Raw genomic sequence first — 12,820 nt, forward strand, 5'->3', positions numbered from 1 at the left:
GTGCTTCATATCAGTTGAACAATACATATTGTAGCAGAGCCTGAATTTTTCCAAGTACTTGAGTAAATGAAAGAAAATATAACCAATCCCTTAATTTAGAGTAGTTGTATATATTTATGAAAAAAAAAGTTTAATAATTTGCCATGTTCTTTACTTGTGAGATTTCTTATAATGGTCTACAGTGAGGTGTTTTGGATTACCTCTACCTCTAGAATTACACATGAGAAGGCCCACAACCATGAGTATAGGCCATCAATATGTGATCGGTTAGGGTCTGTCCCCCAGAATGCGTAGGATCAGCGGATAGAATGGGCTGCAGCCTGCAGTGTGTTCTTCCATCCTTGTCCATGTGGCTATGACTGATGTAGCATGGAGTTGAGCTAGAATGAGAGTGGCTTATGTCAGTTTATGCATTGACGGGACTGTTGCCCTCATCTCCTTCTTCTACCTGTTGATCAGTGGGGGTTGGCCCTAGGGGTTGGCCCCCTGTCAATCATAAATTAATAGCATATCCTAAGTATAGGCTATCAATGACATGTGCTGGTAAACTTTGTGAACGTATTGACTGTAGTATTGTCAGTCTTACCTTAAAAGGGTGAAAGCTACAATAGTTGCTGATTTGGTTATTTGCCCATTTACAGCTTTAAAACGACTTTTAGACTGCGCCAAAAACACCCTGCAAAAGTTTTTCTGTTAAGTTGCATTTTTTTTAGTAGGTTTTATTCTAAGATGACATTCAAACCCTCAACTGTGGTTCCTTCTATTTACATTATTTCACAATCTGTTATCCCTCAGGACACAGGCGGAGATGGCTCACACGTGCCGAGGAACTATTAACCTGTCTACTGCTCATATTGACACAGAAGATTCATGTAACATTGCTCTGTCCAATGGCGGCCGAACATATCATCTCAAGGCAAGCTGCGAGGTGGAGCGACAGAGATGGGTCACAGCTTTGGAACTGGCCAAAGCCAAGGCTATCCGCATGATGAACAACCAGTCAGGTAGAGTTCTTCCCAGATCGCCAAAGAAAATCACAGATGCTTACTTTTGTGGCAAAAGAATAAGGGATTTTTGGAACATATTATACTTGTCTGATGTCCAAAGAATATTTGTAAAAAAAATGTTACCTCTGGGCTTGCACATTATGTGTAAGATTGGGTGAAAGGGTAAGCGTCCAGTGTGGTCATCATGTTCTTTCCAAATTAAAACTCTGTACTTTCAGACACCGCCTTAGTTTTCCTTCAATTTTAGCCAGAAGAAGACCTCATTCAAAGCTCTGGATGGGTACTATCTCTACATTTGGTAAAAATTATTTCTGCACGTGGTGGCTACATTGACCTGTTGTAACATCAGGCTACTAGCCCCAAATCAGGTGAAATATGGCAATCTATATGTTGAGCTTTAGTTCATGCGGAAGAGTTTGTTTATTTACATAAAATATATATTTATGAGAGTATCGGTTTTTTTTTCATATGGTCTTGAACATTTCCAAAAGTTATGCAATGATCACAATATTACCTGAATTTTTATTATGGCTTCACTGATATTAATGTCTAATTATTTGAATAATTATTTTCATTTTTGGATTTTTTTTTTAAGCCAAAAAATGGGAATGGATCCCAGCAGAAAGGAAAAGTGCCCAAATAAAAGACTGGAGAAGTTTCCCACTGTACCCTTTGCTGGTATTTTTTCTCATTTCTTGATTTAAAAATAAAAGGGAGAACAGAGTCTTCTGATAAATGTGTAAATTTATGTATCAAAAATGGGACACTTTGGATGCAATGGGTTAGTTTAATCAAAGCAATTATACCAGTTTGTGGGCAATATAAGGCCTCATTTACACGAGCGTGTGCGTTTTGCGCACGCAAAAAACGCTGCGTTTTGCGTGCGCAAAATGCACTTAACAGCTGCGTGTGTCATCAGTGTATGATGCGCGGCTGCGAGATTTTCTCGCAGGCGCCATCATTTTGACACTCCGTTTGGATGTTTGTAAACAGAAAAGCACGTGGTGCTTTTCTGTTTACAATCAGAGAATGACAGCTGTTGCGTGAACCACGCAGGTCACACGGAAGTGCTTCCGTGCGACCTGCGTGGTTTTCACGCACCCATTGACTTCAATGGGTGCGTGATGCGCAAAAAATGCAGAAATATAGAACATGTCGTGAGTTTTACGCAGCGGACTCACGCTGCGCAAAACTCACGGACTGTCTGCACTGCCCCATAGCCTAATATAGGTGCGTACGACGCGTGAAAAGCACGCGCGTCGCACGCGCGTATACTACGCTCGTGTAAATGATGCCTCAAATTGTTTTTAAAAAAAAATAATTTAATAGATAATATAAATGAAGTACAGGTCGACAAGCTATGCGTTTCAACGCCGGACTGGCGTCTTCATCAGGCTAATAAAAATGTGGCAATTAACAGCAGTTTAAATACATAGCTAAATGAATTACAATTTTTTCAAAGCCGAGAAAAAAACGCCAAACTGCTGGTCAAAGATCAATGATTACGTCACAATAAACGCAGATCCCAAAAAGAACATCACGTTTCTGTTTGAAAGTTTTTGAACAAACAAATATTAATTGATCACTCACACATAAGGACTTCAACATAAAAAAGATCTATATAGATACAAATTTTTTCAAATAATAAATTAATAATAAATAAATAGATCGATACATAATGATGCTAAAAATTATATAAAGAAATTGTCAAAACATCCTAAATAAGTGTGTGTGAATATTTAGTACTTGGCGAGAGAAAAATTAAAAAATTTAACAAACGCGTTGCTTGTCGACCTGTACTTCATTTATATTATCTATTAAATTATTTTAAAAATTTTAAAAAAATGTATATTGCCCATTATTAGCAGCGCCAATTGTGGTCTTTTTTCTCCCTCCTTATTTGTTGCAACTTTAGACCAGGCAGCAGCTTTTAGCTTTGTAGTGCACCTTTATCGCAGTGTTTGTGCCTGCCAGTACTAACACTTTAAAGGTGAGCACTTTTTATAAATCCACTTGCTTTTTCCATTCTCCTGTATAATCTTCACTATGTGGCACCGTGTCTTTTTTCCTCTCTTTTAGCTTGCATTATACCAGTTTGGTAGGGTATATATCTTCTGTGCGATTTCTGCCACGTTTCTATGAAGAAAAGTAATGGTGAATAACCTGACGTTCTGTAGCATTCACCATATTCTTCAATATGCTGTGTTATGGGAACACAACGCATGTTACTCTACTGTTCGGCTCATGCTTACTATGGCAGTTTGATTACATTTGGCCCTATTTATTTTCAAGATATGGTAAATAGTTTTATCAGCAATCAGTTTCAAATGACGGACACCTGTTTTTGACTTTTCAAATATTTCTTAGTAATTTTCAAATAAGAAAACAGAAAAAAGCTTCAGTGTTGACAATACAACAAAATAAAGCAAACCAAAACAAGCAAATGGCCCAAAGGCTTCAAAGAAGGACATGATAAAACAGTTGTCATAAAAACTAACAATTAGGGGTGTAACCGTAACATGGCAAAGTGTAGCGCTTGGGCGCTCTTCACTCGTTGGCGTAGTACCGTTCTCAGCAAGCACAACAGCCTGGTCACGCTGTACGGTTCCTGGATCTCCACACTGCCATGCGCGTGCACTTCCTTCTGCTGCTGGTGTTGCTGGGTCTAACTATAGGTCGGGCGCACGCTCACTTCCTGCATCTTATTGAGCCAGCGCACGCACCTAAATCCTTCCCCAGTTTATCCCTGTCAATCACCAAGTATATTAGTCTGCTTCACTGGACACACGCTGCCTAAGCAACTTTGGACAAACCTTATGTTATCCTGCGAACGGTCCTGTTTTCCTTATCCTGTGTCAGTGTCCTGCCTGAATCCAGTAATCCGGCACCTGCCTGTGTCCGGTAATCCGGCACCTGCCTGTGTCTGGTAATCCGGCACCTGCCTGTGTCTGGTAATCCGGCACCTGCCTGTGTCCGGTAATCCGGCACCTGCCTAGGAGCGGTAATCCGACACCTGCCTGTGTCCAGTAAATCCAGCACCTCCCTGTGTCCAGTAAACCACCAGCCTGTATCCAGTAGTCCGGCACCAGCCTGTATCCAGTAATCCAGCTACCTGTTGCCTGCCCGTATTCGGCTACCACTTACTTGTCTGTGGCCTGTTATCTGCTACCAGCTGCTGCCCTCATCTGTGGAGTAGTCCAGAGGGTCCACTACCCACTGGACGTTACAAAAAGGGACTTACATCAGTGTAATACTGTAAAAAGCTAATTTAAGAAAGGGTTTGACCATGGCAAATAGGGAGGCGAGGAGATGGGAAAAGCAGGAAGAGAGAGAACAGACAAAACAGAGGCAGACAAAAAAGTGGGGGTGGGTGAAGGTGGTGCCTTTTTGGAGCTGTCCTAATAATACAAGAGGTAATGGCCGGTAACAATAATTCACTAGCATTTCACCCCTTTTCCCTAGTAGAGTCCTGATACCAATAATGCTGTGCACATTCCGGTGCCCCCTCCCCAATAAGAAATTAGTTACAGTTTCTGGAACATTGAAGTGAATATTTAACCTTTCTCAAGGCAGTGACTTTGTCGGTGCATCAGGGTCATGGAGAGAAAGGATTGAAATCTCTCAGTAACACTGTGTCCTTGGCGGGTGAGAACAAGGGCTGAATTACACGGAGACATAGAAGGCTTTGTCATACAAGCTCCTTTTGTCTTTGTTTTATTTCAATTGTTAGGGGTTATTATTTCATTGCATTATGATAAAATTAACTTGCTTCCCATGCCAGCTTCCATCTATAGTTTCCCATATTTACAAGGGGAAACTGGGCACACTATGGATTTGTAAACCAGATTAGCACCATGCTTCTATTGACTTTTTGTATTCTTTAATTTATAAAAAGCAGCTTGTTTGGTGTTGTTCAGCAGTTTCTTAACATCAAGTATTCAACTGTGTGACCCACTGTATGCTGAAATAGGATACAAACCGAGTCTCCACCAGCTACCTCAATAAATGCATTTTATATCAAACAATGTATCCCAGCATCAAGTTTTATGATTCTATAATCATTTATCTATTTTTATTAACCTTCCGTTCACTCACGAAGGTTATATAATGCAAATTTGCATGTATTTAAGGTAAATAAAAAAAATCACAGACTAAAGTCCGTATCCCCTTAATGACCGGGCCTGAAAAGACTATAATGACCAGCTACATTTTTCTGTTTTTGCCTCTCTGCCTTTCAGCAGCCATAACTTTTTTATTTTTTCATTGACTTGGCTGTATGAGGCCTTGTTTTATGCGAGAGAAATTGTATTTTTTTTCCACGCAGTTTGGGGGTAAAAAAAATAGCGTGAATATAGGAAAAAACGATTCTCTGCATTGTTTTTCTTGTTTATTTTTCATCCCATTCGCGTTTCATGCTAAATAACTTGTTAAATTAATTTGTCAGGTTATTACGGTCGTGTAGATACCTAATACTTGTAGGTTTTTTGTTTTTATATAATGTGGGGTCAATAAAATATATTTTATGCAAAATAATGATTTTTTTGGGGACTTTTTTTATTTATTTATTTTTTTGTTATTTTTTTTTTTTTTAATCCCATTAAAACTCCTTCCCGCTTTTAGGCGTGACTGTACGTCCAAATACAAAGTGCGTTCCCGCACTCGGGCGTACAGTCACGCCCTATAGATAAAGTGAGCACAGAAGCTGTGCGCGCTTCATCTTCAGTGGCTGTCAGCTGTAATACACAGCCGACATCCCGCTGCAACGGTGGCGATGGCAGTTACCGCCGATCGCAGCCATTTAGCCCCTTCAATGCGGCTGTCAATGGCGTCCGCCGCATTGAAGTGGTTGACAGAGGGAGGGAGCTCCCTCTGTACCCCACCTGGCCCCCCCGCGAGGGATCGCGGGTGGCGATGGTTACTATGGCAACCAGGAAGCCGTTGCTAGGCATCCTGGTTGCCAAGGTACGGAAGCCTATAACGTCCTGCCCGAGGCATGACGTAATAGGCTAACTGTCAGATGAAGAATGACAGTTACAATACACTGCACTATATAAGTAGTGCAGAGTATTGTACCGGGGATCAGAAGGCCAGATCTTCAAGTCCCCAAGTAAGAGTAAAAAAAATAAAAATTAAAAATAATAATTGAATAAAAGTTTTAACTAATAAAAACAACAATCGCCCTGTTTCCCTGATCAACTCCTTTATAATTAGAAAAAAACTGAAAACATGAAAAAAAAAACTATACATAATAGGTATCGCCGCGTTCGGAACGGCCCGATTTATAAAAATATCACATTATTTTTACCGCAGGGTGAACACCGTAACATTTTTTAATAAAAAACAATGACAGCATTTTATTTTTTGGTCATCTTGTCTCAAAAATTTTTTAATAAAAAGTGATCAAAAAGTTGCAAGTAAAGCAAAATATCGTCACGCATAAAACAAGCCCTCCCGCAACGATATCAACTAAAAAATAAAAAAAGTTATGGCTGTCAGAAAATGGCGACACTAAAACATGATTTTTTTTAGAAAAGAGTATTTTTATTGTGGGAACGTAATGAAACGTAAAAAAATGATATAAATTTGGTGTCGCTGTAATCGTATAGACCCGCAGAATAAAGTTAACATGTTGTTTATACTGCACGGTGAATACTGTAAAAAATAAAAAAACAAAACCATGCTAGAATTGCTGTTTTTTGGTTTCCTCATCTCCCAAAAAATGTAATAAATAGTGATGAAAAAAAATCGCACGTACCCCAAAATGGAATCAATAAACATTTCTTTCCACAAAAAACACGCCCTCAAACAGCTCCGTCAACGAAAAAATAACACGTTATGACTCTCAAAACGCAATGATGCAAAATGACGACGCAGACTAATTTTTTAGGTCCAGTAGAATTTCACTAAATAACCCACATCATCATTTGCTGGACCCCACAGGTGGACCCTGTAGATGCAGCGGAGATGAGGAAACTTTAGGGCCTTGTGCTGCTTATAGGGCTAGTGAAGAAGTCAAAGATTAGGCAATACTGGAGCGCAGATATTTTGTATAATACCCCAAAAACGTGGCCTGTGCATAAAGGATTGGTTCAAAGTGACCACACCAATCCATGGATTATTCATTCACCCCATTATTACATCATCCTATTATGCCCTGATGCACTCCGCCCAGTTTACATATACCCTGATGTACTCCGCCCAGCTTACATATACCCTGATGTACTCCGCCCAGCTTACATATGCCCCCACATTATAAACTGAAATACCACTAAAACACCAAGCAATATCTGCGCTTCAAAAGCCAAATGGTGGTCCAACTGAGCCTGGCAGGGTGCCGAAACAGCAATTTATGACCACATATGGGGTATTACTGTTTTCTGGAGAACCCGCTTAGCATTTTATGGGATGTGTGTCTACGGTGCTACAAGCTTGGCACAACACATTAGGCAATGAATTGGCATATCTGTGGAAAACATCAATTTTCAATCTGCAACATCTATTGTGTACTCATTTTTGCAAAACACTTGTGGGGTCAAAATACTCACTACACTCCTAAATAAATTCTTTGAGGGATCTAGTTTAAAAAATGGGGTAATTTTTCAGGGGTTGCACTGTACTGGTACTATAGCTCAATGCAACATGGTGTCAAAATCTTGTAAAATCTCCACTCCAAATACTAAATGGTGCTCATTCCCTTTAGAGCCTTGCTGTGTGTCCAAATAGCAGTTTATGACCACGTGTGGGATATTTCCTTACTCTGGAGAGAATGTTTTACGAACGTTGAGGTGCTTTTCTCCTATAGTCCTTGTGAAAATGCAAAATTTTGGCCTAAAACTACATCTTTTCGCAAAAAAAAATGTTAATTTTTTTTTATTTTCACATCCCAATTCTAATAAATTCAGCAAAAACCTGTGTGGTCAAAATGCTCACTACACCCCTAAATTAATTCCTCAAGGGGTGTAGTTTACCAAATGGAGTCACATTTCAGGGGTTCTTACTGTACTGGTAACTCAGTGGATTTGTAAATGCAACATGGCGCCCAGGAATCAATCCTGCAAAATCTGCGCTCCAACTGCCAAATGTCTCTTCTTCCCTTGTATCCTGCCGTGTATCCAAACAGCAGTTTCTGACCACATATGGGGTATTTCCGTACTCGGGAGACGTTGCTTTACAAATGTTGGGGGGCTTTTTCTCCTTTATTTGTTGAGAAAATGAAAAATTTTGAACTAATGCTATGTCTTATTGGAAAATAATGTAATTTTCCATTTTCACTGTCCATTTCTAATAAAATCTATGAGACACCTGTGGGGTCAAAATGCTCACTACACCCCTAGATGAATTCCTCAATGGGTGTAGTTTACCAAGTGGAGTCACTTTTGGGGAGTTTCCACTGTACTGGTACCTAAGGGGCTTTGCAAAAGCAACATGGTGCAGAAAAACCAATCCAGCAAAATCTGCTCTCCAAAAGCCAAATGACGCTCCTTCCCTTCTGAGCCCTGATGTGTATTCATACAATAGTTTATTACCACATATGGGGTATTTCTGTAGTCTGGAGAAGTTGCTTTACAAATGTTGGGGTGCTTTTTCTCCTTTATTTGATAAGAAAATTAAACATTTTGACCTAAGGCTACGTATTAGTGGAAAGAAATACAATTTTTCATTTTCACTGCCCAATTCTAATGAAATCTATGAAACACCTGTGGGGTCAAAATGCTCACTACACCCCTAGATGAATTCCTCTAGGGGTGTAGTTTCTAAAATGGAGTCACTTTTGGGGGTTTCCACTGTACTGGTACCTTAGGAGCTTTATAAATTAAACATGGTGCAGAGAAATCAATCCAGCACAATCTTTACTCCAAAAGCCAAATGGAGTGCCTTCCTTTCTGAGTCCTGCCGCTTGCCCAAACAGCAGTTTATGACCACATGTTGGGTATTTCCGTATTCTGGAGAACTTGCTTTACAAATGTTGGGGGGCTTTTCCTCATTTTTTTGTTGAAAAAATTAAAAATTCTGAGGTAAAGCTGCATCTTATTGGAAAATAATCTAATTTTTCATTTTCACTTCCCAATTCTAATGAAATCTATGAAATACCTGTGTGGTCAAAATGCTTACTACACCTCTACAAATCTGAGGGTACAGCTGTAGCCTTTGTAAATTAGAAAGAGCTTAATAAAATCTGTAAAATGGTTTTATTAAGCTCTTTATAATTTACAAAGGCTACAGCTATACCCTCTGATTACTAAAATCTGTAAAAAGGTTAGTTACCACATTCCCAAACATGATCTGTTAAACATTTTTCAAATCCGCCATATCTTACAGTCAAGTTCTCTGGATACCCCAGTATTCCCAATTAGTGCAGATAAGATATTTGCTCTAGCATCGCCAAAATCAAAAGGGATCTCTCTGTTTTAGGCCTCATTTACACGAGCGTGTGCGTTTTGCGCGCGCAAAAAACGCAGCGTTTTGCGTGCGCAAAAGGCACTTGACAGCTCCGTGTGTCATCCGTGTATGATGCGCGGCTGCGTGATTTTCGCGCAGCCGCCATCATAGAGATGAGGCTAGTCGACGTCAGTCACTGTCCATGGTGCTGAAAGAGTTAACTGATCAGCAGTAACTCTTTCAGCACCCTCGACAGTGCATTCCGATCACCATATCGAGTAACCTGTTTAAAAAAAAAGAGGTTCGTACTTACCGAGAACTTCCCGGCCGTTGCCTTGGTGACGCGTTCTTGGTGACGCGTCCTTGGTGACGCGCCTCTCTTGACATCTGGCCCCACCTCCCTGGATGACGCAGCAGTCCATGTGACCGCTGCAGCCTGTGCTTGGCTTGTGATTGGCTGCAGCTGTCACTTGGACTGAATTGTCATCCCGGGAGGTCAGACTGGAGGAAGAAGCCGGGAGTTATCGGTAAGTCAGAACTTTTTTTTTTTACACGTTCACGTATATTGGAATCGGAAGTCACTGTCCAGGGTGCTGAACCAGTTTAAACTCTTTCAGCACCCTGCACAGTGACTGTCTCCTGCCGGGTTCGGTCAAAACGAGTTCGGCCGAACCCGGTAAAGTTTGGTTCGCTCATGTCTAAGACACTCCGTTCGGATGTTTGTAAACAGAAAAGCACGTGGTGCTTTTCTGTTTACATTCAGTTTGACAGCTCTTGCGCGAATCACGCAGTTCTCACGGAAGTGCTTCCGTGCGACCTTCGTGGTTTTCACGCACCCATTGACTTCAATGGGTGCGTGATGCGCGAAAAACGCACGATTATAGAACATGTCGTGAGTTTTACGCAACGCACTCACACTGCGCAAAATTCACACATCGTCTGCACTGCCCCATAGAGTAATATAGGTGCGTACGACACGCGTGAAAAGCACGCGCGTATATTACGCTCGTGTAAATGAGGCCTTATTCTGAAGTTTCCAGATCTCAGTCGCTAGTTAAGCCTGGGTATCTGTTGCATTGGGAATTAGACTTAAAGGGAATGTGACGCTAGAAAAAAATGTTGTTTTTTTTTAGTTAAACAATTAGTGTATAGGTGATTAAACATTGTTCTAATTTTTTTTATTTTTTTCACGAGTCAGGAAATATTATAAATTAGATTCTAATTTATAATATTTCCCAGTGCTGGTCACTAGATGTAGCAATTACCAAAATTGCAGCATTGCATGTGGTAAAGCAACCACATTGCTTTATGCTGCAAAATTTGAGAAAACTCACTCGCTCTAGTGAGCTCTCAGAATCCCCCCCTCCTTTATCCTGGCTAGTGCTGGGAGAAACGAGGTGATTGAACGGTCAAACCTCCTACACTGTGTGTCGCGATTTTTTGAGCTAACACACAGTGTAGTAGGTTTACATACACTAGTAAACGCACAGTAAAACACTTACATACACAGAAATAACTTACCTGCTCCAGTCGCCGCCGCTCCCTCCGGTCCGTCCGCTCCGTCTGCTACCGCCGCTCCAAGTGCACAAGTCCGGAAGCCGCGACCGGAAGTAGTAATCTTACTGCCCGGCCGCGACTTCCGGTCTACAGGAAAATGGCGCCGGACGGCGCACAGTTCAACTTGGACTGTGTGGGAGCGGCGCATGCACCGTTCCCACACAGACGGCGTACAGCATAGTGGATGGAACGGGCCCCGTTCGCATTCACTATGGGACTGTAGCTGCCGTATTCCATGTCTGTATGTGTCGTTAATCGACACATACAGAAATGGGAAAAAAAATGCCAGCCCCCATAGGGGAAAAAAAGTGAAAAAATAAAAAAAAGTAAAACACAAACACACAAATAAATATAAAAGTTTTTAATAAAACACTTTTTTTTTTTCGTGACACTGTTCCTTTAAAATTGGAAATCTCACTAAGTGAATGGTACTCTGCTATACATTGGGTCTCCAGAATTTCTAGGGGAGCTAGCCATAGAGAAATAGCGCAAAAAATATTACTTAGGTGGTATAGAACCCCTCTGTAAATTGCTAAATTTAATGTTACTTACTCTCCGTCATGTTGGAGGGGTTGCGGTATGATAGGTAGTTACATGCATATATGGTGGACTTGCCCTCTAGTATCCAATTTTTGGAAAGCAACTTTTACAGTTATCTCTTCTATTGTACATTTTAGGGTCTCCCCATCCCCAGCTCTGGCACTATATTTTATTGGCCTTGTTGACATCCCTATAGAGTTTCGGTGGATTGTTGGCCATGTAATCTTGTCTGCCAGATTATTGATATCTAGGTCTTGGAAGTCTTCAGATCCGATCACAATAACGGTACTAATTAATCTAGTACAATTTGACTATGTTATGGAGAAGATGGTAGCTATACGTTTAAATACATTCAATAGTTTTCGCATACAATGGGCCTTATGGTCTGAATATAGGTTGTCCGGGACTCCTTCCCCCCTCTTTCCCTCGTGACATGGGCGTTGGTAGTTCTGGGGGGCATGTTTGGCTATAGGTTCATCTTCCTATCTTCTGATTTTTTCGTCTTGCACTTTTGTATAATTCAATTCTGGGATGGATATGCGGGAGGGGAAAACCTCTGGCTCAGACCTTCCATGTTTTGGAAGTAGATAACACGGCAGTCTTCGTTAAATTTACTACTTATAGTCGAAGAAGCTGAAACTTGTTTGTTTGTTTGTTATTTCTGATGCATTTGTACTGTAATTGTAATGGCAGGGGGTAGGGAGACGGACAAGTGAGCCCTAATCTACCCGCCACTCTGTCCCTGCCTACTTGCAACGACCCGCCCTAGGCGACGGGGTACAACTGGGCGGCGGTCCCTGCGCTCAGTAAGTGCACGACAAACACGACAAACATACAAAGGAACACAAGCAAGGAAAAGGGGCCGTTGCCCACGGCAACACCGTGAGCAACCAGAGTGGTGAACGAGCCGAGTCAAGCCAGGAGTGTGCGAGGTACAAAACGAAAAGCAGAAGAGTAGTCGGTAAGCCAGGGTCTGTATGGAGCAGGATCAAAAATAGCAGGAGCTGTAGCTTGGCCAGGAAACCACAAGGAAAGAAACACAAGCAATAACAAGCACCGAGGGACAGGAAGTGCAGGCTTAAATAGACCGAGGGCGGGAGCTAGCTGAGTCTGGCCAGGTTACGATAGGCTCTCCCACTCCTAAGCCTGCCAGCCTGAATGGTGGAAGCAGGAGTCAGTCTCAGGGATGTATTCTCAGGTGCTGACTGATTAGTTCTGGGAGTTAACCCCGAAGCTGTGCCTGGCAGATCCTTTACAGTAATTCATTAAGATTCTACACTAACTTGTTGACAATGTATGGAACTGGTTTTTTTTTTGTTTTTCTTTTCTGATGGATT

At 41.3% G+C, this 12,820-nt stretch overlaps 1 protein-coding gene across 1 annotated transcript in view; it reads left to right on the forward strand.

Annotated features, from left to right (window-relative positions):
* Nucleotides 1-12,820, forward strand: part of OSBP2 (oxysterol binding protein 2) — a 385,374-nt gene that overhangs the window by 62,111 nt on the left and 310,443 nt on the right. Inside the window, exon 2 of the mRNA XM_075835587.1 lies at nucleotides 796-1,004. Within this exon, the coding sequence (XP_075691702.1) occupies nucleotides 796-1,004 (209 nt within the window). The remainder of the gene's footprint in view (nucleotides 1-795; nucleotides 1,005-12,820) is intronic.

Source organism: Rhinoderma darwinii, chromosome 1 (genome assembly GCF_050947455.1).
Source record: "Rhinoderma darwinii isolate aRhiDar2 chromosome 1, aRhiDar2.hap1, whole genome shotgun sequence".
NCBI lineage: Eukaryota > Metazoa > Chordata > Amphibia > Anura > Rhinodermatidae > Rhinoderma > Rhinoderma darwinii.